At 44.8% G+C, this 25,533-nt stretch overlaps 1 protein-coding gene across 2 annotated transcripts in view; it reads right to left on the reverse strand.

Moving 5' to 3' along the window:
- Positions 1-2,881: 2,881 nt before the first annotated feature.
- Positions 2,882-25,533, reverse strand: part of CD68 (CD68 molecule) — a 72,048-nt gene continuing 49,396 nt past the window's right edge. Inside the window, exons 1-6 of one of the 2 annotated variants that reach the window (XM_069767572.1) lie at positions 12,508-12,618; positions 10,933-11,576; positions 5,842-5,952; positions 5,617-5,674; positions 3,231-3,395; positions 2,882-3,060 (exon numbers count right to left, since the gene is read on the reverse strand). In XM_069767572.1, coding sequence (XP_069623673.1) covers positions 2,921-3,060; positions 3,231-3,395; positions 5,617-5,674; positions 5,842-5,952; positions 10,933-11,445 — 987 coding nt within the window. In that variant the 5' untranslated portion in view covers positions 11,446-11,576; positions 12,508-12,618 and the 3' untranslated portion in view covers positions 2,882-2,920. Of the gene's footprint in view, positions 3,061-3,230; positions 3,396-5,616; positions 5,675-5,841; positions 5,953-10,932; positions 11,577-12,507; positions 12,619-25,533 lie in introns of those variants that run through there. The other variant, XM_069767571.1, reaches the window with a different exon arrangement.

The following is a 25,533-nucleotide window of genomic DNA, read 5'->3' on the forward strand; positions in this document are numbered from 1 at the left end:
TGTGGAACGCAATGAATCGCATATATGTGAGCCCGTAATCCCGGAAGTGTTTATACCAGTTTACAGTTCCGTGCTTAGATTTACTGCGAACTAAATCGGGGAAGTCCTTACTACTAGCGCACTATTGGGTTACACATTTCTGAGATCAGAGGACTGTAATATTTATGGGCGAGTTAGGGTCACATGATGTGGCTGGGCTTAACCATGAACCCGGAAGTAACTTTCATGCCGGAACTAACGGGGATACCAGGACTAAAAGGAAGGTACATGTGCTATATAAGCTGGTTATATTGCCGGCAACGTAGGGCTTATCTAGGTCTGTGGTACTGGTAGGACACTGTTCCCCACCGCATGCAAATGGCATTATCCTCCTGAATCGTCGCTCAGATAAGTTCTCTTAATTTTTCACAAGTATGTCTCCTGATGAACTGATTTCAGGGAAACGCGTCGAGATCTTCATACTTTAAAGAGTACTTTGATTAGTATATTTTTTAGTCTAACACTGTTTGGAATAATTTTTTTTTTTTTTTGGGTTGTGTGTTTTATTTATTTTTTCATTACTGCGGTTGTCCCTAACTACACATTCTGTATAGTACTTTGCCATCCCCTTATTAATAGCCTAGGGTGTTATTAGGGGTAGACTACGTTGAGTGGGGGCGCCATCTGCGCAGGACTCTAGGGCGCCAACCCCCACTGATAGGTAGGGCGAATTAGGGTGCCGTTTTAGGTTTGTCCTCTTGTTGCTTATCATTTTTTGCAACATCCAAACGTGTGTTAGGGTTTGCACTTTAGTATCTGGGCAAGTGCAATATGTTTACCTTCATCAACTATTAGCTTGTGAGTGTATGCTCTGCTGTTTGATAGATTTTGGTCTATTTTCTTGCACGTGAGGGTCTATTAGGGCGATTTAGGGTTAGTCTACGTTGAGCGGGGGCGCCATTGCGCAGGATATATAGGGTGCCAACCTCCGCGGCAAGGTAGGGGACAGATAGTCGGTACCCTAGGGTCGGAGAGCACCCTGTATCTGTTTTGTATCTTTCTGTGTCAAACAGTAGATACTGGTTTTAGGTTGTATGTGGGATACGTTTTTTTCATTATAAAGTTAATTATTAAATGTTAAGTTTTATTGAGTATTGTATTTCTATTCTGTATATGGTGTTCCTTTGCTGTGAATTTGTTTCTTCCGTTGGCACCTTTACTGTTTGTTCTGTGATATAATCAAGCCTTATACACCAGCATATGAAAATGATATTAAACCTTGCACCATTTAATTTCAATAAATTAACAAAGTCTAAACATAAAAAAAATGAATTTATGACACATTCCCTTTAAATTTGCCTGCCACATGACTTAGGAAAATAAACCAAACCAGAGACATGTTTCCGACGTTCACCTATCATCAGTGCAAAGCAGGAGACTTGATTTTGCTAAAGGTACCATCACTTTAAGGAACTTGCCAACGAGAACGACAGCGATCCGTGACGTTGCAGCGTCCTGGATAGCGAAATCGTTGTGTTTGACACGCAGCAGCGATCTGGATCCTGCTGTGCCATCGCTGGTCGTAGCTGAAAGTCCGGAACTTTATTTGGTCGTCAGGTCGGCGTGATTCGTCATGTTTGACAGCAAAAGCAACGATGCCTGCAATTGGTTTTTCATGGAGCGAACAACCAGCGAGAACGATCACTACGTCACTGGATCGCTCCTGCATCGCTCAGCTGTTGCTGGTGTTTGTCCTAGCGACCTAAACAGCGACGCTGCAGCGATCGGCTCGTCTATATCGCTGCAGCGTCGCTAAATGTGACGGTACCTTAAGGGTGCTTTCACATTGCGTTGTGTGTCCCCGTCGGGGCATACGTCCGACATAACCCGCAAGATGGGGTCAGGACATATGCCCCGCCGGGGCCATAGACTGCAGTGGTGACAGCAGAGCAAACTTGTGCTCTGTCGTGCACTTTTTGCGGGAGTGTATGGCTACAGGAGGCAGACACTCAGATGCAGTCTGCGTCCTGTAGGCCTTCATTTCCCAAAATGCACGGCAAAGCGAACGTTCACTCTGCTGTCACTATTGCAGTCTATGGCTTAGTTGGCGCATACATCTGGATCCCGTTTTGTGGAGGATTTCGGATAGGTGCCCTGATGGGGACAACAATATGGAAGCACCCCAGCAGAGATGCCTCCGTCTGGTGATCAAAGGAGAGGATGTTTATAGCACAGGAACGTGTGGCCAGTCATCGCTATGTGTGGGATAGTTGGGGAAGATGTTTGGTGGCCGGGCGATTGTTCTGCTGAAGCCTAATGTGCATGGGAGCCTTTCGTCCTTCCCATACAGCAGATAGTTTGCTACAGATGTCCATTTTAGTAAGAAGCTAATGGCAAGAGTTGTATGTATAGTCTAGACAAGTGTCATTGTTACAAACTCCCAGCTCTGACAAGTGTGGAATATGATGACAAACTGAAAGGCACAATATATAGAGAATATAAACCGGTAAATGAAGATGTTAAAAACAACCCCCGACTTATTGTGTAATTGCTTTTGTGAAATAGCTCACGAGTGATTTCGCTGAGGAAGTGCAAGGGACGGATCAGCATTTTACTGACGAGTTTGGCATTTCCAGAATTTCAGTCACACAGCCTTTTTAAACCGGAAAAAGTCAGATGATTCCCCGGCCACAAAAGATAATGTGCCATGTTTACAAGAAACACGCACACATCATACATTGCCAGCTGTCCATTACAGCTTCTTCCAAGATGAGAGGTGGCGACCCTGCGAGTACCGCGCTGAGATCGGCTTGTCCTGGTGTGTGTGAATCAATTAGGCCTGTAGATGGGGAATGTATCTACCGGCTGGTCTCCTGCTCCAACGTAGACTGAGACGGGGACATACATCAAACAACGTATTTAATGATTAGCTGAGCACATCTCATAGTGATTGGTAGCCTCTGTGACTCCGCTGACGTGCAACAATGTAAGCAATCACAACAATCAGGATCAACACCACAAGGACGATCCCAACCACGATCGGGACGGTCATATTCTTCGATCCATCCGAGCATTTCATCTCTGTGGAGATACAAATATAATGGAGTTTTATACTAGACAAGAACTGGGAATATCAGACTCCACAGCAAATAGTGGGTTCCCCTTACTTAAGCCCCAGAAGGATTTATGTACTTGAAGACTTAGGAGAACGTTCCCATCATGCATCCCTCGTTACTAGGATGAAAGCTCACCTCTTCCATAGTTTCCACCATCCAGTTTAAAGGCCTGAGCCTTGACATTCATGACTGAGAAGCTCACGTTTGGGGTAACTTCAATGTTCACTTTTTCACAAGAGAAGAAGCGTCTAAGCGGAGTGACCATGGCTTTCAGACTGGAATTACCAAATTTCTCCGGTTCTGAAAAACCAAACTGGAATTTAGGGGTTTCACATTCAATATCCCAGAACACGGGCAGGGTTATTACATGACGATACACTGCAGAACATGAGCAGGATTAGAGGACAAGACACCCAGAACATGGGAAGAATTACTAGAGGACAATACACCTCAGAACAAGGACAGAGTTATTACAGGATGATACATCTTAGAACACGGGCAGAGTTATTACAGGATGATACATCTTAGAACACGAGCAGGGTTATTACATGACGATACACTGCAGAACATGAGCAGGATTAGAGGACAAGACACCCAGAACATGGGAAGAATTACTAGAGGACAATACACCTCAGAACAAGGACAGAGTTATTACAGGATGATACATCTTAGAACACGGGCAGAGTTATTACAGGATGATACATCTTAGAACACGGGCAGAGTTATTACAGGATGATACATCTTAGAACATGAGCATGATTAGAGGACAAGACATACCAAAACATGAGCGGGATTATTAGAGGACAATACACCTCAGAACAAGGGCAGAGTTATTACATGAGGATACACTGCAGAACATGAGCAGGATTATTAGAGGACAAGACACCCAGAACATGGGCAGAATTATTAGAGTACAATACACCTCAGAACATGAGCAGGATTATTACAGGATGATACATCTTAGAACAAGGGCAGAGTTATTACATGAGGATACACTGCAGAACATGAGCAGGATTATTAGAGGACAAGACACCCAGAACATGGGCAGAATTATTAGAGTACAATACACCTCAGAACATGAGCAGGATTATTACAGGATGATACATCTTAGAACAAGGGCAGAGTTATTACAGGATGATACATCTTAGAACACGGGCAGAGTTATTACAGGATGATACATCTTAGAACATGAGCATGATTAGAGGACAAGACATACCAAAACATGAGCGGGATTATTAGAGGACAATACACCTCAGAACAAGGGCAGAGTTATTACATGAGGATACACTGCAGAACATGAGTAGGATTATTAGAGGACAAGACACCCAGAACATGGGCAGAATTATTAGAGTACAATACACCTCAGAACATGAGCAGGATTATTACAGGATGATACATCTTAGAACAAGGGCAGAGTTATTACAGGATGATACATCTTGGAACACGGGCAGAGTTATTACAGGATGATACATCTTAGAACACGGGCAGAGTTATTACAGGATGATACATCTTAGAACACGGGCAGAGTTATTACAGGATGATACATCTTAGAACATGAGCATGATTAGAGGACAAGACATACCAAAACATGAGCGGGATTATTAGAGGACAATACACCTCAGAACAAGGGCAGAGTTATTACATGAGGATACACTGCAGAACATGAGCAGGATTATTAGAGGACAAGACACCCAGAACATGGGAAGAATTACTAGAGGACAATACACCTCAGAACAAGGACAGAGTTATTACAGGATGATACATCTTAGAACACGGGCAGAGTTATTACAGGATGATACATCTTAGAACACGGGCAGAGTTATTACAGGATGATACATCTTAGAACACGGGCAGAGTTATTACAGGATGATACATCTTAGAACACGGGCAGAGTTATTACAGGATGATACACCCCAGGACACGGGCACAGTTATTAGAGGACAAGAAACTCCAGAACACGGGCAGAGTTATTAGAGGACAAGACACCCCAGAACATGGACAGGATTATTAAAGGTTGATACATTTTAGGACACGGGCAGAGTTATTACTGGACAAGACACCCCAGAACATGGGCAGGGTTGTTAGAGGATGATACACCCTAGAAAATAGGCAGGATTACACCCGAGAACACAGGCAAAGTTATTACTGGACCAGACACCCCAGAACATGAGCAGAATTATTACAGGATGATACACCCCAGAACATGGGCAGAATTATTAGATGACAAGAAACTGCAGAACATGGACAGGATTATGAAAGGATGATACATTTTAGAACTCGGGCAGAGTTATTACTGGACGAGACATCCAAGGACACGGGCAGAGTTATTAGAGGACGTGACACCCCAGAAAATGGGCAGGGTTATTAGAGGATGATACACCCTAGAAAATAGGCAGAATTACACCCGAGAACATAGGCAGAGTTACTACAGGATGATACGCTCCAGAACACGGGCAGGATTATTATGGTACAATACACCCGAGAACAGGATTGGCATTTTAGAGGCTGTTGCACGTTTTACCTAAACTCTTCAGGGTTATATTAACCTCATTCAGGAAGAAATTGTTGTCTTTGGTATCCTGTGGAAGCAAAAAATGTAGTTATCAGCAAATATCTGCATTGTGTCCACTCTTCACCCAAATTATTTTCTGGCTAGTTACTGTCAAGTGTGGCTCTATGAGATCCCTAATGCTACCCTTGCCCTTGTCACGCAGCTGATCGCCCACCTACGACACCTCGGCAATACCTGGCTGAATGTGATGGTGACTTGTCCTTGTGGAAAGGTCAGGGTCAGCCAGGCTTTGTCTGCAGAGCAGTTTCCAGAAGGTTCAGTGTCCGGCTCTGGTAGGTTCACAATCTGAACAGTAGGAATTGTACAATTACTGCATAGTCCTGTGAAGCTTTTGTTTTCTTAAAACATCAGTTTATAGGATACAATTTAGAAAGTTTTTAACTTTGTACATATTTGATTTTTCTTGTACCCATGCTGTGCTACCATCTACCGTCTAGTCGCACTCTCAGTGTGTCCCTTACATGGTGTCATTGATTAATCAGCCAACTCCTCCAATCACACCCAGAGCTGCATGCTTTTTGGGATGTGTCTAGTTTATCACCCGAGCTTTGGATATGATTGGAGGTCGGGCTACAATGTTACAAGATCATTTTAAATGTAAATAATTTGTATTACGTGTAGATGTAAAGTTGTTTTTTTTCATCTCTTAACCGGCACCGCTGCCTGTCTCATCCCCTCATTCCTATTTTTTTTCTATGTAATTGATCAGAATAAACTAAAATATTACTTGTGATCCCAGCGTGCACTGTATGTTCATTGCCTTTGTGGGGTCAGGAGGTGGAGAAAGTCCATGAAAGAGTCAAGGATGACCCTGAAATCAGTCCACTCTGGCTGGGTCACCTCAAGTCTGTCACTCCTGTGCATGTGCCTTGGGGTTGTAAATGAGTGAAGCTGGGTGTATTTTATACCGTGCTGACCCTGGTGGTACCAGAACCCACTGACCTAGAAGAAGAGGAATCCAAGTACCCACTACTTCACCGCACATGCGCCAGAAATGTCAGACGACAGGTGTAGGATTTCAGATGATGCACCATAACCTCAGATGTGGAGCAACTGCCGGCCAGCTCCACCTTGAACCCACCGAGGTCATTCATATACAGCATGTGCGGGAGTAAGTCTCTTCACACCGTCACAATAACACTTTTAGAGCATAGTTTAGAAGTTGCAGGTTACGGTGGATTAGGGTTGAGGATCCAGTTGACGGGCGTGAGCTATCTTGTAACATTGACAAGTACGGTAGTTACCCTAAAAGCGATGATTGACACTTGAGCCATGGCGACTTGATGGATGAACGCTCTGTAGCAAGTTCGATTATTGTTTAGTTAGCAAAGTTGAAGTTTAAATGATCTCTAAAGGTACCTTCACACATAACGATATCGTTAACGATATCGTTGCTTTTTGTGACGTAGCAACGATATCGTTAAGGAAATCGTTATGTGTGTCAGCGACCAACGATCAGGCCCCTGCTGGGAGATCGTTGGTCGCTGAACAAAGTCCAGAACTTTATTTCGTCGCTGGATCTCCCGTGGACATCGCTGGATCGGCGTGTGTGACACCGATCCAGCGATGTCTTCACTGGTAACCAGGGTAAACATCGGGTAACTAAGCGCAGGGCCGCGCTTAGTAACCCGATGTTTACCCTGGTTACCAGCGTAAAAGTAAAAAAAAACCAAACACTACATACTTACCTACCACTGACTGTCCTCCAGCGCTGTGCTCTGCACTCCTCCTGCACTGGCTGTGAGCGTCGGTCAGCCGGAAAGCAGAGCGGTGACGTCACCGCTCTGCTTTCCAGCCGCTGTGCTCCCAGCCAGTACAGGAGGAGTGCAGAGAAGCAGAGCGCCGGGGACAGACAGCGGTAGGTAAGTATGTAGTGTTTGGTTTTTTTTACTTTTACGCTGGTAACCAGGGTAAACATCGGGTTACTAAGCGCGGCCCTGGGCTTATTAACCCGATGTTTACCCTGGTTACCCGGGGACTTTGGGATCGTTGGTCGCTGGAGAGCTGTCTGTGTGACAGCTCTCCAGCGACCAAACAGCGACGCTGCAGCGATCCGGATCGTTGTCGGTATCGCTGCAGCGTCGCTAAATGTGAAGGGGCCTTAAGAGTATGTTCCCACGGTCTGTAAACTGTGGGTTGGATTCTGCGTACATCCACAGCGGCCAGGTGTTACAGCATAGTGGATGGGATTTGAAGAAATCTCGTCTCCAATATGCGTGCATCAGCACCTGCGGCTTTACTGCGGAGATGCGTCCAAAGCGCTGCCAGTTTCTGACCGTGAGAATATACCCTAAAAGTCCTAAAGTTAAAGATGACACATTTCCTTTGTCTTTCAGGCAATATATATATATATATATATATATATATATACACACACACACACACGTGATCAAAATTGTTGGTTCCCCCCATTTAGTGACAGAAAAACCCACAATGGTCACAGAAATAACTTGAATCTGACAAAAGTAATAATCAATAAAAGATCTATGAAAATGAACAAATTAAAGTCAGACATTGCTTGTTCACCATGCTTCCACAGAATTTAAAAAATAAAACTCATGAAATAGGCCTGGACAGAAATGGTGGTACCCCTGAAAATAATGTGATAAGAGGACATGATAAATCGCGGTGTGTCCACTATCATCACAGGGGTCTACAATCCTGTGATATAGAAGGGTTAATAGTTTGCCTTTAGCTACCTTGCCTTTAAGTGCCTTTTGCCTTTAAGTGTTAGAATTACTAGAATCTGTTGACTCAGTAGTCTGACGGTCTCCTCTTCAAGGAGACTGTACTTCTTATCATGTATGTTCTCAAGAGTCAGTACAGCATATTCTGGGTTATGGTAAATAAAGTATGACCCTGGGTGATGGTGGGGGCTACATGAGTTACATTGAAATGCATTATGTGTAAATGGTATAAAATATTGCTTCTTGCTCTATTACTTCAGATAAAAGTGACTTGCTCACAGGATATGTGTGAGGTGTCTTTTTGTCTCCAAGCGCGCTTGTAAAATGACGGGCGTAACTCCACAATTTGGCCCTCACTGGTGATCTGTCAGCTGACATTTGGGTCAGAATGAAAAACAGCTACGACACCTGGAATCAGTGCGTGGCCGGTATATAGGGCTACAGATCCTCACCGTGCTGTGTGGTGACATGGTGTGTATCACACTCAGCATGGACCAGAGGAAGCGAAGGAAAGAGTTGTCTCAGGAGATTAGAAAGGAAATTATAGACAAACACGTTAAAGGTAAAAGTTATGAGACATCTCCAAGCAGCTTGATGTTCCTGTGACTACAGCTGCACATATTATTCAGAAATGTAAGATCCATGGACTGTAGCCGACCTCCCTGGACGTGGCCGCAGGAGGAACATTGATGACAAATCAAAGAGACGGATAATACGAATGGTAACAAAAGAGCCAGAAAATCTTCCAAACAGATAAAAGGTGAACTTCAAGCTCAAGGAATATCAGTGTCAGATTGCACCATCCGTCATCTGAGCCAAAGTAGACTTCATGGGAGACGACCAAAGAGGACATCATTGTTGAAAAAAAATCATAAAAAGCCAGAATGGAATTAGCCAAACTACATGTTAACAAGCCAGAAAGCTTCTGGGAGAATGTCCTATAGACAGATCAGACAAAAATGGAACTTTTTGGCAAGGCACATCAGCTGTATGTTCACAGACAGAAAAATGAAGAATATCAAGAAGAAACACACTGTCCCTACTGTGAATCATGGAGGAGGCCTGTTATGTTCTGGGGCTGCTTTGCTGCATCTGGCACAGGGTGTCTAGAATCTGTGCAGGGTATAAGGAAATCTCAAGACTATCAGGGGATTCTAGAGAGAAATGTGCTGCCCAGTGTCAGAAAGCTTGGTCTCAGTCACAGGTCTTGTCTATATATATAATTGTCTAAGGGGTACTTCCGTCTTTCTGTCAGCAACTTCCATAACGGACATCCCGCGTCGCTCATTGGTCTCGCCAGCTGCCTGTCATGGCTGCCGCGACCAATCAGCGATGGGCACAGTCCGATTAGTCCCTCCCCTACTCCCCTGCAGTCAGTGCCCGGCGCCCGCTCCATAATCCCCTCCAGTCACCGCTCACACAGGGTTAATGCCAGTGGTAACGGGCCACGTTATGCCGCGGGTAACGCACTCCGTAACCGCTGCTATTAACCCTGCGTGTTCCGAACTTTTTTACTATTGATGCTGCCTATGCTGCATCAATAGTAAAAAGATGAAATGTTAAAAATAATAAAAAACAAAAAACCTGTTATTCTCACCTTCCGTCGTCCGACGATGCGCTGGCGCCGGCCACCATCTTCCGTTACCAGAGATGCATTGCGAAATTACCCAGAAGACTTAGTGGTCTCGCGAGACCGCTAAGTCATCTGGGTAATTTTGCAATGCATCCTGGGAACGGAATATGGTGGCAGCCGCGCGCAGGGATTCGCTGGATCCTAGGGGGTGAGTATATAACTATTTTTTATTTTAATTATTTTTTTTAACAGGGATATGGTGCCCACACTGCTATATACTACTTGGGGTGTGTTATATACTGTGTGGCTGCTATATACTACATGGGCAGTGTTATATACTCCGTGGGCTGTGTGATATACTCCGTGGGCTGTGCTATATACTTCGTGCCCTGTGTTATATGTTACATGGGCTGTGTTATATACTGCATCGCCTGTGTTATATACTGCGTCGCCTGTGTTATATACTACGTGGGCTGTGTTATATAGTACGTGGGCTGTGTTATATAGTCCGTGGGCTGTGTGATATACTGCGTGGGATGTGCTATATACTACGTGCCCTGTGTTATATACTGCGTGGCCTGTGTTATATACTGCGTGGCTGCTATATACTGCGTGGGTTGTGTTATATAGTATGTGGGCTGTGTTATATACTGTTTGGGCTGTGTTATATACTGTGTGGCCACTGTTATATATTGCGTGGCCTGTATTAACGCATCGGGTATTCTACAATATATATGTATATAGCAGCCACATAGTATATAGCACAGGCCACGTAGTATTTGCTGTATTCCACCACTTTAGAAATCCCTTGACTTTCCTCATGTTTTATCTGCTAACGACTATCAGATGGTAAATAGTCAAGACGATTCGATCAGTGCCAAAAAAAGCAGGTTCTCTCCAATCACTCACTGTCACCCGTGCAATTGTTTTATGATTGTGAAGTTTTAGTCAGCATCACAATATTTTATATGAAAATTGCCCAATGTAAAAAAGTCCCCAATTTACCTCTGACGTCTTCGTGTCGTTATATGATATTTTGAAAGATGCCGTCATCCTCAAGCATACGCCTGTAGTGCCATTAACAACATATTCTGTAGAAGGAGGCATCGTTGTGACCGGAAGTGATGTCTGATTTGTATGGGCAGTTGGATGAGGTGTAGATGTGTGGTTGGTGTGGCCAGTTGGATGAGGTGTAGATGTGTGGTTGGTATGGCCAGTTGGATGAGGTGTAGATGTGTGGTTGGTGTGGCCAGTTGGATGAGGTGTAGATGTGTGGTTGGTATGGCCAGTTGGATGAGGTGTAGATGTGTGGTTGGTGTGGCCAGTTGGATGAGGTGTAGATGTGTGGTTGGTATGGCCAGTTGGATGAGGTGTAGATGTGTGGTTGGTATGGCCAGTTGGATGGGGTGTACTGGTGTAGTTAGTGTGTGTAGTAGTATGAGGCATAGTTGTGTGGTTGGTATGAGCAGTGGTAGGAGGCATAGTTGTGTGGTTGGTATGAGCAGTGGTAGGAGGCATAGTCGTGTGGTTAGTATGTGCAGTGGTTTGTGCTGTAGTTGTGCGGTGTGTAGTTGTTTTCTTTGGGCACCACAGACATGGTGGAATTGCGTTTCTTCGATCAGGTGCAGGATCTTGGTCACTACAGCAAGCTGTAATACAGATGTAGAGGGAATTTTGATTAATGAAAGACGTTAACCCTGAAATCCATAATTCTTCGGTGGTGACCCGTTCCTCACCTCTCTTTATCCCATAACCATACAATGTGCTACTATGTACCCCAGATATTCACATCTATAAGTTGTAGTTTACACTTAGAGATGGTCACAAGAACATTAAACTCCAAATTACTATCACCATGAGGTTGAAGAATTATGGTCCATGTCACGATTCACACCGTGACCGTCACCCCTACGTCACGGGTCGGGGTGACTTTAGGCCAACAGACGGCTATCACATGTGCAGGGGGGCTTATCTTAGTTATCCCTCCACTCCACAATGTGATGAAAAACACACACAAGGCTATTGACCTCTTAGTTTACAGCAGGGGCTTATTTTAGGTATCCCACTGCTCTTCAATATACCACGAACTGCAGGGATTTATGTATATCCTGCTTACAGTTCCACTTAAGACTTGCAGCTCTCTGGTGCCCCCCTTACTCTCAGGTCAGATTAGGTACTGCACCTGGGGTCATTAGTAGCCAGAAAGGCTGCCTGCTATGTACTGGCTATTGGGCACGCTGCAGCGACGCGATAACTACTCCCACTCAGGCAGGAACAATAATGATCAACGCCGCAGTCGCTACAACGACACCCAAAGGCCGGCACACGGTATTGCTGCCACCAGCTTCGATTAAACGGGTCCGAAGCTAACCCAAAACAGTAGCCTAATTCCCTTCAGGAGACTTAGGGTACGTTTTAGAGCATGAAGAACGACTCTAGTATTAAATATTATACTCCATCAAAAGTTTCAGGCAGTGTTTATAGCATAAGTCATTTAAAGATGTTACAATATGAGACAATTGAAAATAAGTACAAGATAATTATAAAATAAACAGGGATTAAATAAAAGGTACAACTCACATGTTCTCAGTTCATATCAGTTCAGGCAACCAGGCTAGGTCCATATGTCCCAGTGCATTAGGACTGGTTAGGAACAGCTCTTCAGGTCAGACTCACATGGCTTCCAGCAGCAGACTGACTGCTGGAGTCTGGCAAAACCGTTATAGCTCAGCTTGGTGACATCACCAAAAGGGCTGGCTATCCCAGACCCTCCTACCTTTTCAGTTTAAACTAACTTTCCTAAATTTCTCTAATGCTTGTAACTCCGCTACAGAACATGTCATGGTCATAACAAACCCAGCATTCATCTCGTATTAACATTGGCATTCTAATGAGATCAAAAATGTCATATGTGTGATGCGTCATTACAGAGAAATCCCTACCTTTATACCTGATGGAGTTAGAAGCTCAGGTTTACCGTGATGGATAGAGGCTCCGATGGACTTTAGCAATATCTAATTAATATTCTCTTACGCCCAGTAGTTGGCCCAATATCTTATCATATTGGAACAAAGGACTCTCATGGATTTCTGGAAACAAACAGTTCTCTGCTAGAGGAAGATTTGAGCCTAGTCGTAAATACCTTTCGGCAATAAAACTCCCCCACATGCATTGACAAGACAGGCTCTTGCCTGAGTGAAAGGGAAGGGGGGGTTTTAGCCAACCGCCTGGCTAACAAGAGAAACTAAACTTATATGATATTTCATACAATATCGTGACAGTCCATCAGTAATAATAATAATAATAATTTTTATTTATATAGCGCCAACATATTCCGCAGCGCTTTACAAATTATAGAGGGGACTTGTACAGACAATAGACATTACAGCATAACAGAAATACAGTTCAAAACAGATACCAGGAGGAGTGAGGGCCCTGCTCGTAAGCTTACAAACTATGAGGAAAAGGGGAGACACGAGAGGTGGATGGTAACAATTGCTTTAGTTATTCGGACCGGCTATAGTGTAAGGCTCAGGTGTTCATGTAAAGCTGCATGAACCAGTATGTAGCAGTACAGACACAGAGGGCTAATACTGCATAAAGTGTATGAGAACATGATGCGAGGAACCTTTTTTTTTTTTTTTTTTATTATATTATATTATATTTAGTATAGGAAAAGGCTTCTTTACTGTTACAGCAGTAATGCTAATGTTACAAGTTGAACCTGACTATGTTACTGTGAATGCACTCTGTCATATATAGGTGAATGACATCTCCAAATCAAGATATAATAACACTTCCCGAGATGTTTGATCTCTGTACATGAAGGCACAGTAGTCAATATATTTCAGAAGTAGTCAAAATGTATTGATTATAACAATATGAAAGAGTTAAAAAGCAAGCAGACAGTTATCTCTACAAGCAGCCCAGAGAAATACTGAGCCAAAAAATATATATATATGTAATGCTGGTAGTTCAAAAGTGTGTAATAAGGCAGTAATTAGTATTTCATTTGATAAAGAGCAATTAGTGCTGAGAGATTCTCTAGTCCTGATATACAATACAGACCAAAAGTTTGGACACACCTTCTCATTTAAAGATTTTTCTGTATTTTCATGACTATGAAAATTGTAAGTTCACACTGAAGGCATCAAAACTATGAATTAACACATGTGGAATTATATACTTAACAAAAAAAAAACAACTGAAATTATGTCTTACATTCTAGGTTCTTCAAAGTAGCCACCTTTTGCTTTGATGACTGCTTTGCACACTCTTGGCATTCTCTTGATGAGTTTCAAGAGGTAGTCACCGGGAATGATTTTCACTTCACAGGTGTGCCCTTTCAGGTTTAATAAGTGGGATTTCTTGCCTTATAAATGGGGTTGGGACCATCAGTTGTGTTGTGCAGAAGTCTGGTGGATACACAGCTGATAGTCCTACTGAATAGAATGTTAGAATTTGTATTATGGCAAGAAAAAAGCAGCTAAGTAAAGAAAAACGAGTGGCCATCATTACTTTAAGAAATGAAGGTCAGTCAGTGTGAAAAATTTGGAAAACTTTGAAAGTGTCCCCAAGTGCAGTTGCAAAAGCCATCAAGGGCTACAAAGAAACTGGCTCACATGAGGACCGCCCCAGGAAAGGAAGACCAAGAGTCACCTCTGCTTCTGAGGATACGTTTATCCGAGTCACCAGCCTCAGAAATCACAGGTTAACAGCAGCTCAGATTAGAGACCAGGTCAATGCCACACAGAATTCTAGCAGCAGACACATCTCTACAACAACTGTTAAGGGGAGACTTTGTGCAGCAGGCCTTCATGGTAAAATAGCTGCTAGGAAACCACTGCTAAGGACAGGCAACAAGCAGAAGAGACTTGTTTGGGCTAAAGAACACAAGGAATGGACATTAGACCAGTGGAAATCTGTGCTTTGGTCTGATGAGTCAAAATTTGAGATCTTTGGTTCCAACCACCGTGTCTTCGTGAGATGCAGAAAAGGTGAACGGATGGACTCTACATGCCTGGTTCCCACCGTGAAGCATGGAGGAGGAGGTGTGACGGTGTGAGGGTTGCTTTGCTGGTGACACTGTTGGGGATTTATTCAAAATTGAAGGCATACTGAACCAGCATGGCTACCACAGTATCTTGCAGCGGCATGCTATTCAATCCGGTTTAGTTTGACCATCATTTATTTTTCAACAGGACAATGACCCCAAACACACCTCCAGGCTGTGTAAGGGCTATTTGACCAAGAAGCAGAGTGATGGGGTGCTACGCCAGATGACCTGGCCTCCACAGTCGCCAGACCTGAACCCAATCGAGATGGTTTGGGGTGAGCTGGACCACAGAGTGAAGGCAAAAGGGCCAACAAGTGCTAAGCATCTCTGGGAACTCCTTCAAGATTGTTGGAAGACCATTCCCGGTGACTACCTCTTGAAGCTCATCAAGAGAATGCCAAGAGTGTGCAAAGCAGTCATCAAAGCAAAAGGTGGCTACTTTGAAGAACCTAGAATATAAGACATATTTTCAGTTGTTTCACACTTTTTTGTTAAGTATATAATTCCACATGTGTTAATTCATAGTTTTGATGCCTTCAGTGTGAACTTACAATTTTCATAGTCATGAAAATACATAAAAATCTTTAAATGAGAAAGTGTGTCCAAACTTTTGGTCTGTACTGTATATTAGCTTATTGTGGTGAAAGTTCTTAGTGCGGGTTGGTAAGTGAAGGTCAGGATGGGGTCCTGTATTTTGTATTAGGTGGTATAAATGCCTTTAAAACCAAGGAACCCCATGTAAAAATCAACCTTCCATGTTGTTGGCATATAAATTCAAAAGCAAAAAAATCAGAAACCGGAAATAATCTTGTGAACAAATGATGTTAAGTATAACTTACTGCAGTGGTAAGAGACTCCTGTGTACCCAGGCTGCCACCCTGATGCTGCCGTGTCAGTTTAGCTTCTTCTACAGGGCGCGTTGCAGTAAGTTATACTTATTTGTTCACAAGATTATTTCCTGTTTCTGGAAATAAGAATACGGATCCAGGTGTCAAGCCAGAAACTTGTACGCCTTGCCATTGTTGTCCTACTCACTGCGTAGGCCGTTCTGCTCGTCCCCATGTCAGGCTGTCTCACTGAGCTGCCTCATACAATAAACCCTGCTTTGCTGCTTTCTCTGCCTGTCTATACAGGTGGGCAGACTCTGCAGGAATTTAACCCTGCTATGTCCTGCAGAGTTTTGTTTTCCTGGCCTATTCTTTGCAAGCAGAGGATATATTAGGCAGCTCCTCCCTCCATAGCTTGCTTGAACTTAGATTCCTAGTCACAGACCGTTTCTAGTTACCTGTCTTGGTGGTTTCCTATTTTGTCTCTCCTGTTACTGACCCTGCTTGTTTGCTCATTTTTGTCTGATATCTCCATTCCTGACCCCGGGATCATATTCTGATTTTGTGCTATCCACCCCAACCTCAAACTGTCTGACCACATCTGATCATATCTACTGCAGGTTCGGGGACTGCCATGGACTGGTACCTGGTGACTACTTGCAGCCAAGCCTATCCTCACCATCATAGTCTCTAGTGAAGCTCAGGTTGCCACATAGTTACGCCCCTCTAGGGTAAGCCCGGCTAGTGGTGCAGTGGGCCCACACCCTCTGCTGTTCGGTAAGTCTGACATCAGTTGTGTGCAAAGTTAGAGGGCATTATAGAGATGACCTATAAAAATATATTGCAGAGAATAATATAATAACTGACAACCAGCACAGACTCGTGAAAGATTATGTCTAACCAACATGTTGGGTTTCTATGAGAAGTTAAGTGCAAAACTGGATGTTGGCCAAGCGGCTGATGTGATTTATCTGGACTTTGCAAAGGAGCAAAGGCATATGATACTGAACCACACAACAGTCTTCTACGGAACCTCGAAAAGCAGGAACTAGGAAAAACTATAGGCAGATGTGTATGGAACTGGTTAAAAGACCAGAAACAGAGTCCTAAATGGTACCTTCTCTAAATGGGATATAGTCAGCAGTGGGGACCGCAGGGATTTGTACCGGGAGCAGCAGTGACTGCAGGGATCTGTACCAGGAGCAACGGGGACCACAGGGATCTGTACCGGGAGCAGCCGGGACTGCAGGGATCTGTACCGAGAGCAATGGGGAATGCAGAGATCTGTATCGGGAGCAGCGGGGATCTGTACCGAGAGCAATGGGGACTGCAGTGATCTGTATCGGGAGCAGCGGGGATCTGTACTGGGAGCAGCGGGAACCGCAGGGATCTGTACTGAGAGCAATGGGGACCGCAGGGATCTGTAAGGCTACGTTCACATTAGCGTTTCCCGACGCAGCGTTGGGAAACGCTGTGGCGACGCATGCGTTATGCGCCCCTATATTTAACATGGGGGACGCATGGACATGCGTTGTGCGACGCATGCGTTTTTTTTGCCGCAAGCGTCGGGCGCAGAAAACGCAACAAGTTGCATTTTTCTTGCGTCCAAATTTCGGCAAAAAACTACGCATGCATCGCAAAACGCAGCGTTTTTGCGTGCGTTTTGGTGCATTTTTATTTGCGTTGTGCATTGCGTTGCCGACGCAGCGGCGCACAACGCAAATGTGAACGTAGCCTAACGGGAGCAGTGGTGACTGCAGGGATCTGTACCAGGAGCAGCGGGGACCGCAGGGATCTGTACCGAGAGCAATGGGGACTGCAGAGATCTGTACCGGGAGCAGCGGGGATCTGTACTGGGAGCAGCGGGAACCACAGGGATTTGTACCGACAGCAGCGGGGACAGCAGGGATTTGTACTGGGAGCAGTGGGGACTGCAGGGATTTGTACCAGGAGCAACGGGGACCGCAGGAATCTGTACCAGGAGCAGCGGAAACCATAGGGATCTGTACTGGGAGCAATGGGGACTGCAGGGATCTGTACCAGGAGCAGCAGGAACCATAGGGATCTGTACTGGGAGTATTGGGGACTGCAGAGATCTGTACCAGGAGCAGCGTGGACCAAAGAGATTTATACCGGAAGCAGTGGGGACTGCAGGGATCTGTACCGGGAGCAGCGGGGACTGCAGGGGTCTGTACTGAGAGCAATGGGGACCGCAGAGATCTGTACCGGGAGACAAACCATTGTATGCAGATAATATCAAGAGGCAAAGGGAAATGTAAATCCTATGCGTTAGATTATAAAGGTGAATCCACATACACTGGTGGAGGATGGGAGAGAAAATGCATGGCAGAAGGTCATCTTACCCATATTGCCCATATGGAAATGTGCAAAAGCTGGCAGCCCCAACGCGCGTTTCGCGTGGGCTTCCTCGGGGGCTGTGGCTGCCTGTGTGTCATGTCAGCATTATATGGGAGCCAGTTCAGGTGTTCATCACTTAATATAATACACGCTGCCGTGTCTCATAGCAGCTGTGGCAGGAGTGAGGTGGATAGTGGTGCATGCACGGTGCAAGCTCAGGCCATTTCCATTGCTGCTTCCGGCATTTGCTTGAGACGCAGCGGGTATGGGGGAAATCGCCAGTGACGTTAGTGCCGAGCGTCGTCAGCAACAATCATGACAGTGGAGCTCACCGCATGTGCGTCCACACCAAACTCCATTTTAATTAAGGGCAAAGACCAGGAAGAAAGGAATACACCGTATATACAGGTCCTTCTCAAAAAATTAGCATATAGTGTTAAATTTCATTATTTACCATAATGTAATGATTACAATTAAACTTTCATATATTATAGATTCATTATCCACCAACTGAAATTTGTCAGGTCTTTTATTGTTTTAATACTGATGATTTTGGCATACAACTCCTGATAACCCAAAAAACCTGTCTCAATAAATTAGCATATCAAGAAAAGGTTCTCTAAACGACCTATTATCCTAATCTTCTGAATCAACTAATTAACTCTAAACACACGCAAAAGATACCTGAGGCTTTTATAAACTCCCTGCCTGGTTCATTACTCAAAACCCCCATCATGGGTAAGACTAGCGACCTGACAGATGTCAAGAAGGCCATCATTGACACCCTCAATCAAGAGGGTAAGACCCAGAAAGAAATTTCTCAACAAATAGGCTGTTCCCAGAGTGCTGTATCAAGGCACCTCAATGGTAAGTCTGTTGGAAGGAAACAATGTGGCAGAAAACGCTGTACAACGAGAAGAGGAGACCGGACCCTGAGGAAGATTGTGGAGAAGGAGCGATTCCAGACCTTGGGGAACCTGAGGAAGCAGTGGACTGAGTCTGGTGTGGAAACATCCAGAGCCACCGTGCACAGGCGTGTGCAGGAAATGGGCTACAGGTGCCGCATTCCCCAGGTAAAGCCACTTTTGAACCATAAACAGCGGCAGAGGCGCCTGACCTGGGCTACAGAGAAGCAGCACTGGACTGTTGCTAAGTGGTCCCAAGTACTTTTTTCTGATGAAAGCAAATTTTGCATGTCATTCGGAAATCAAGGTGCCAGAGTCTGGAGGAAGACTGGGGAGAAGGAAATGCCAAAATGCCTGAAGTCCAGTGTCAAGTCCCCACAGTCAGTGATGGTGTGGGGTGCCATGTCAGCTGCTGGTGTTGGTCCACTGTGTTTCATCAAGGGCAGGGTCAATGCAGCTAGCTATCAGGAGATTTTGGAGCACTTCATGCTTCCATCGGCTGAAATGCTTTATGGAGATGAAGATTTCATTTTTCAGCACGACCTGGCACCTGCTCACAGTGCCAAAACCACTGGTAAATGGTTTACTGACCATGGTATTACTGTGCTCAATTGGCCTGCCAACTCTCCTGACCTGAACCCCATAGAGAATCTGTGGGATATTGTGAAGAGAAAGTTGAGAGACGCAAGACCCAACACTCTGGATGAGCTTAAGGCCGCTATTGAAGCATCCTGGGCCTCCATAACATCTCAGCAGTGTCACAGGCTGATTGCCTCCATGCCACGCCGCATTGAAGCAGTCATTTCTGCCAAAGGATTCCCCACCAAGTATTGAGGGCATAACTGAACATTATTATTTGATGGTTTTTTGTTTGTTGTTAAAAAACACTTTTATTTGATTGGATGGGTGAAATATGCTAATTTATTGAGACAGGTTTTTCGGGTTATCAGGAGTTGTATGCAAAATCATCAGTATTAAAACAATAAAAGACCTGACAAATTTCAGTTGGTGGATAATGAATCTATAATATATGAAAGTTTAATTGTAATCATTACATTATGGTAAATAATGAAATTTAACACTATATGCTAATTTTTTGAGAAGGACCTGTACATAGTGTAAAGGTGTATACAGATGGTGCATCTACATAATGCATTGCATTAACTCCTTAGATTGTGTCACAGAAGGCTGTAAACAATAAATATAAAGGGACATATTGTGCTAAGGAGTGACAAGTATGAGCAAACAAGGACAAAACAAATATTACCACACAGAATATTAGACATAATCCAACTACTGGACATAGCTCGACCCCACTTTGACAGCACTATAGAAACACTACCAAACAGAGGTGTTGGCTCAAATACCATAAAGAGTTACATAAAGTGACACGTGCCAAGGATAAATGTGAATTATCGTACTTGCCACTCTTTAGCACAATATTTCCTTTTTATACTTATTGTTTACACCCTTCTGTGACACAATCTAAAGAGTTAATGCTTTGCCCTATATAGATCCACCATCTGTATACACCTTTAAACTATGTATATACCATGTATTCCTTTCTTCCTGGTCTTTGCCCTTAGGCTATGTTCACACTAGGGGTTTTTGCTGCGATTTTTATTGGTACTTTTAAGCTGCTTTTTACAGTACCAGCAAAGCCTATGAGATTTTCAGAAATCTCATGCACACGCATTGGATATTTTGGCATCAGGATTGTGTGCTGTGCTGCATTTTTTTTGACAGGGCATGCCACTTCTTTCAGTATTTTTGGAGCGTTTTTTCACCCATTGACTGGATGGTGAAAAAAACGCTTAAAACACGCAGGTTGACTTTTTTTGCAGCGTATTTGCTGCAGAAAAGTCAAGGACAGCAGGATGCGACCTCACAGTCAGCTTTGCTACATCTAGTTGGCAGGCTGCACGGTCAAATGATGTGACTATACAGCCTGTCCTCCAGCAGAGACACTGAGCAGCGGACCCGAACCCCTTTCATTTGAACTGGGGGCCCGAACATACAGTGTTTGCCACACTGCCATGTGCATTACAGCGTGTCAAACACCGCTTCTGATCAGCGGTAATATCTTCCCCGCCGGTCAGACAGTCGCAGCTCCCACGATGTCAAAAGACAGCATGAGCGTGCAGCTGTGATCGGAGGTATAAAGTTTACCTTCAGTCGCTGGTGTCAGCTGAAGGGACTACTGCTCTCATCATTCGACACCTGCTGCCGCTAATAACAGTGAGAACCGGAGCGTCTGATGGGAGTATTCATCAGCCGGCTCCTGCGCTGTAAATTATTTAAAAAAACAGTGTGGGTCCCCCGCATTTTTAATAACCAGCCAGGCAACCCTCACAGCTGCGAGCTGCAACCCTCAGCTGTCAGCTTCAGCAATGCTGGTTATCAAGAACTAGATGGTGACCCGATTCTAACGCATTAGGAATTCTAGAATATGTATGCGTAGTGTATAGCACAGCCCACGCAGTACATTGCGCAGCCCACGCAGTACATTGCGCAGCCCACGCAGTACATTGCGCAGCCCACGCAGTACACGTATATTGCGCAGCCCACGTAGTATATTGCCCAGCCCACGTAGTACATTGCACAGCCCACATAGTACATTGCGCAGCCCACGTAGTACATTGCGCAGCCCACATAGTACATTGCGCAGCCCACGTAGTATATTGCGCAGCCCATGTAGTATATTGGGCAGCCCACGTAGAATATTGCCCAGCCTACGTAGTATATTGCGCAGCCCACGTTGTATATTGCGCAGCCCACGTAATATATTTCGCAGCCCACGGTGTACAAAGCACAGCCCACGGTGTACATTGCGCAGCCCACGTAGTATATTGCGCAGCCCACGTAGAATATTGCCCAGCCTACGTAGTATATTGCGCAGCCCACGTTGTATATTGCGCAGCCCATGTTGTATATTGCGCAGCCCACGTAGTATATTTTGCAGCCCACGGTGTACATTGCGCAGCCCACGGTGTACATTGCGCAGCCCACGGTGTGCATTGCGCAGCCCACGTAGTATATTTCGCAGCCCACGTAGTATATTTCGCAGCCCACGTTGTATATCGAGCAGCCCACGTTGTATATTGCGCAGCCCACGGTGTACATTGCGCAGCCTACGGTGTACATTGCACAGCCCATGTAGTATATTGCACAGCCCATGTAGTATATTGCGCAGCCAACATTGTATATTTCACAGCCCACGTTATATATTGCACAGCCCACGTTGTATATTGCGCAGCCCACGTTGTATATTGCGCAGCCCACGTTGTATATTGCGCAGCCCACGTAGAATATTGCACAGTCCATGTAGTCTATTGCCCAGCCCACGTAATATATTGCACAGCCCACGCAGTCTATAGCAATGTGGGCACCATATCCCTGTTAAAAAAAAAGAATTAAAATAAAAAATAGTTATATACTCACTCTCCGGTGGCTCCCCGGATCGAAGCGGTTACCGACGCTCCTCGTGTGCTCCGGTCTGAAGAGTGCATTGCGGTCTTGCGAGATGATGACGTGCGGTCTCGCGAGACTGCACGTCATCATCTCGCGAGACCGCAATGCATGGAGCGGTCACCGGGGCGTCGCGAGGAGCATCGGTAGCCGCTTCGATCCGGGGGGCCACTGGAGGGTGAGTATATAACAATTTTTTATTTTTTTAAATTATTTTTAACATTAGATCTTTTTACTGTTCATGCTGCATAGGCAGCATGAATAGTAAAAAGTTGGTCACACAGGGTTAATAGCAGCGTTAACCGAGTGCCTTACACCGTGGTCAACGCTGCCATTAACCCTGTGTGAGCGCTGACCGGATGGGAGTATGCGGGTGCCGGGCACTGACTGTGGGGAGAAAGGAGCGGCCATTTTCTTCCGGACTGTGCCCGTCGTTGATTGGTCGTCGCTGTTTTGCCGTGACCAATCAGCGACTCGGATTCCCATGACAGACAGAGGCCGTGACCAATGAATATCCGTGACAGAAAGACAGACAGACGGAAGTGACCCTTAGACAATTATATAGTAGATAGAGGGGTCCCCATGCTGTATTTTTTAATTATTTAAATAAATAATTAAATGAAACAACATGGGCTCCCCCCGATATTTGACAACCAGCCAGCTAAAGCAGACAGCTGGGGGCTGGTATTCTCAGGCTGGTAAGGGGCCATGGATATAGACCCCCCAGCCTAAAAATTGCAGCACTCAGCTCACCAGAAAAGGCCAATTCTGGCACTTTGCCAGGCTTTTGTGGTATTATTTCATCCTTATATGCTGGTAATAATGTCATATTATTCGGTCACTGTATGTGTTGTGAATTCCGCTCTTTGGCTCCCTCCGGTGGTTGTAAGTGGCACTTTTGTGAGTTCTGCTCTTGGGCTCCCTCTTGTGGTTTCAAGTGGTATGGCTGCTCCTTGGATTTAGCTGTCAGCAGCTGCTTCCACTGATTGTCTTTTCTGCTCGGCTATTTATGCCTGGCTCTTTCCTTCAGCCAGTGCCACTTGTAAATGGTTCCTGGTTGGATTCACATCTCTTTGGATTTCCCTGTTATCCTGACCAGTTCAGCAAAGCTAAGTCCTTGCTTGCTCTTTTCTGTCCATAGATTGTGGACTTATCCGTTCTGTGCATTCAATGTTTGTCCAGCTTATCTTTTTTTTAATCAAATGTTTTTATTAAACAGTAAGAAAAATATATGCAGATTACATTGCTGCAAACAATACACATATATGTTTTACATTTTCAATAAACTTTTTAACCCCAAACTAGCCTCCCTCCCCTCCCCTCACCCCCACCTCTAGAGACCTAACAAGAATCGCTCCGATTTACCCAAACGTCCATCATTAACCAGGAACAAGAAGGTGTCATACCAATACTACTCCCACGGGGGCAGAGGACCCAAAAGCAAGAACTAAATCTCCAGATCACGTCGACTCGAGCCAGGGATTCCACAGCCTGTTGAAAAGGTCCATCTTGTTTCTTTTAGAATAGATGCTCCTCTCCAATGCAACAATATGATCCACTTGCATCATGAAATCTCTTCTCGTTGATGGCTCTACCCTAATCCAGAACTTAGCGATCAACTTTCGCGCGATAAACAGCAATCTAGCAATAACTGTTTAGTACGAGTTATCAGTTACAATCTCCTCCACGTAACCCAATACGCATACCAGAGGATCCCGTGGTACCGAACATTTATATGTTAGTCCCACTTTATTTAGCACCACGATCCAAAACGAGGACAACCTGGGGCACTGCCACATCATATGGAGGATACCCGCCTCGGACTGCGAGCACCTAGGGCATTCGGAATTAGGTCTTAGACCAGCTTTGAACAACATGTCCGGAGTTCTATAAGCCCTATGAATAACAAACAATTGTGACAACCTCCCAGGCTCACTCATCGAGATCCTAGGCACGTATTCCAATATTGAGTCCCACTGATCGCCGTCAATCGCCCCCAAGTCAGCCTCCCACTTCGCCCTGGCTCTGATAGGATGCCCCTCTAAAAAGGAAAATAGAAGGAATTCATATATTCCTGAGATCACCCCCTTCGTGCCTTCCCCCATGAGGATAAAATCTAGCATTAGATCCACCTGGATCTCTATAGGCCCCCTCCTACATTGTGCCCGATATGCATGAGAGATGCGGCTATACTGATACAGTTCAGAGTTTGGCAGTAGAAATTCCTCCTGCAATGTCTCGAAATTCTTAATTCTACCTTGGTGCAAGACTTGGCTTATCCGAGAGATTCCCGCTCCCTTCCAAACATGGAATCCCTCCATCTGTCTAAACTCCTGCAAGAGACAATTATTCCATATGGGCGAAAACCTAGTAAGTGCCCTCACTCCCCTAATTCCCTTAACTTTGTCTCAAACCTTGTGGATAAGCCTAATAGTGCAGAATTTAGTACCCTTCTCTCGGAAATGCCCACCCTCCAAATCCTCACTCAGTACCCTTGACCCAATCAATTTCCTCAGGCTGCAGGGTGTCCGCTCCCAACCCGTTTCCACACCCCATCCCCTAAAATGTTGACATTGTGAAGCCAAAAAATATAACCATGGGTTAGGCAGTGCCACTCTCCCCTCCGTCTTTGGTCTTTGTAGAATTTCCTGTTTAAATCTAGGACTTTTCCCGCCCCAAATCAGCTCGCCAAACAAAGATTTAATCCTCCGAAATCTATTCTGCGATATCCATATAGGGGAGTTGTGCAGCACGTAGAGAAGTTGCGGCATCACAATCATCTTTATTAGATTTATTCTACCAATAACCGATAAGTGTAACTTTTTCCACGCCTGAACCTTAATGCGTATCTTCCGCAAAAGTGGCGCCAAATTTAGTTCCTCAAAACTCGTCAGAGGTAACGCGATCTGGATCCCCAGATATTTAAATTTATCCACTAACCTCAACTTTGTAGGAGAGTCCCTCATTTCACTATTTTCATAATCCCCATCTA

The sequence above is a fragment of the Ranitomeya imitator genome, chromosome 4 (genome assembly GCF_032444005.1).
Source record: "Ranitomeya imitator isolate aRanImi1 chromosome 4, aRanImi1.pri, whole genome shotgun sequence".
Classification (NCBI taxonomy): domain Eukaryota; kingdom Metazoa; phylum Chordata; class Amphibia; order Anura; family Dendrobatidae; genus Ranitomeya; species Ranitomeya imitator.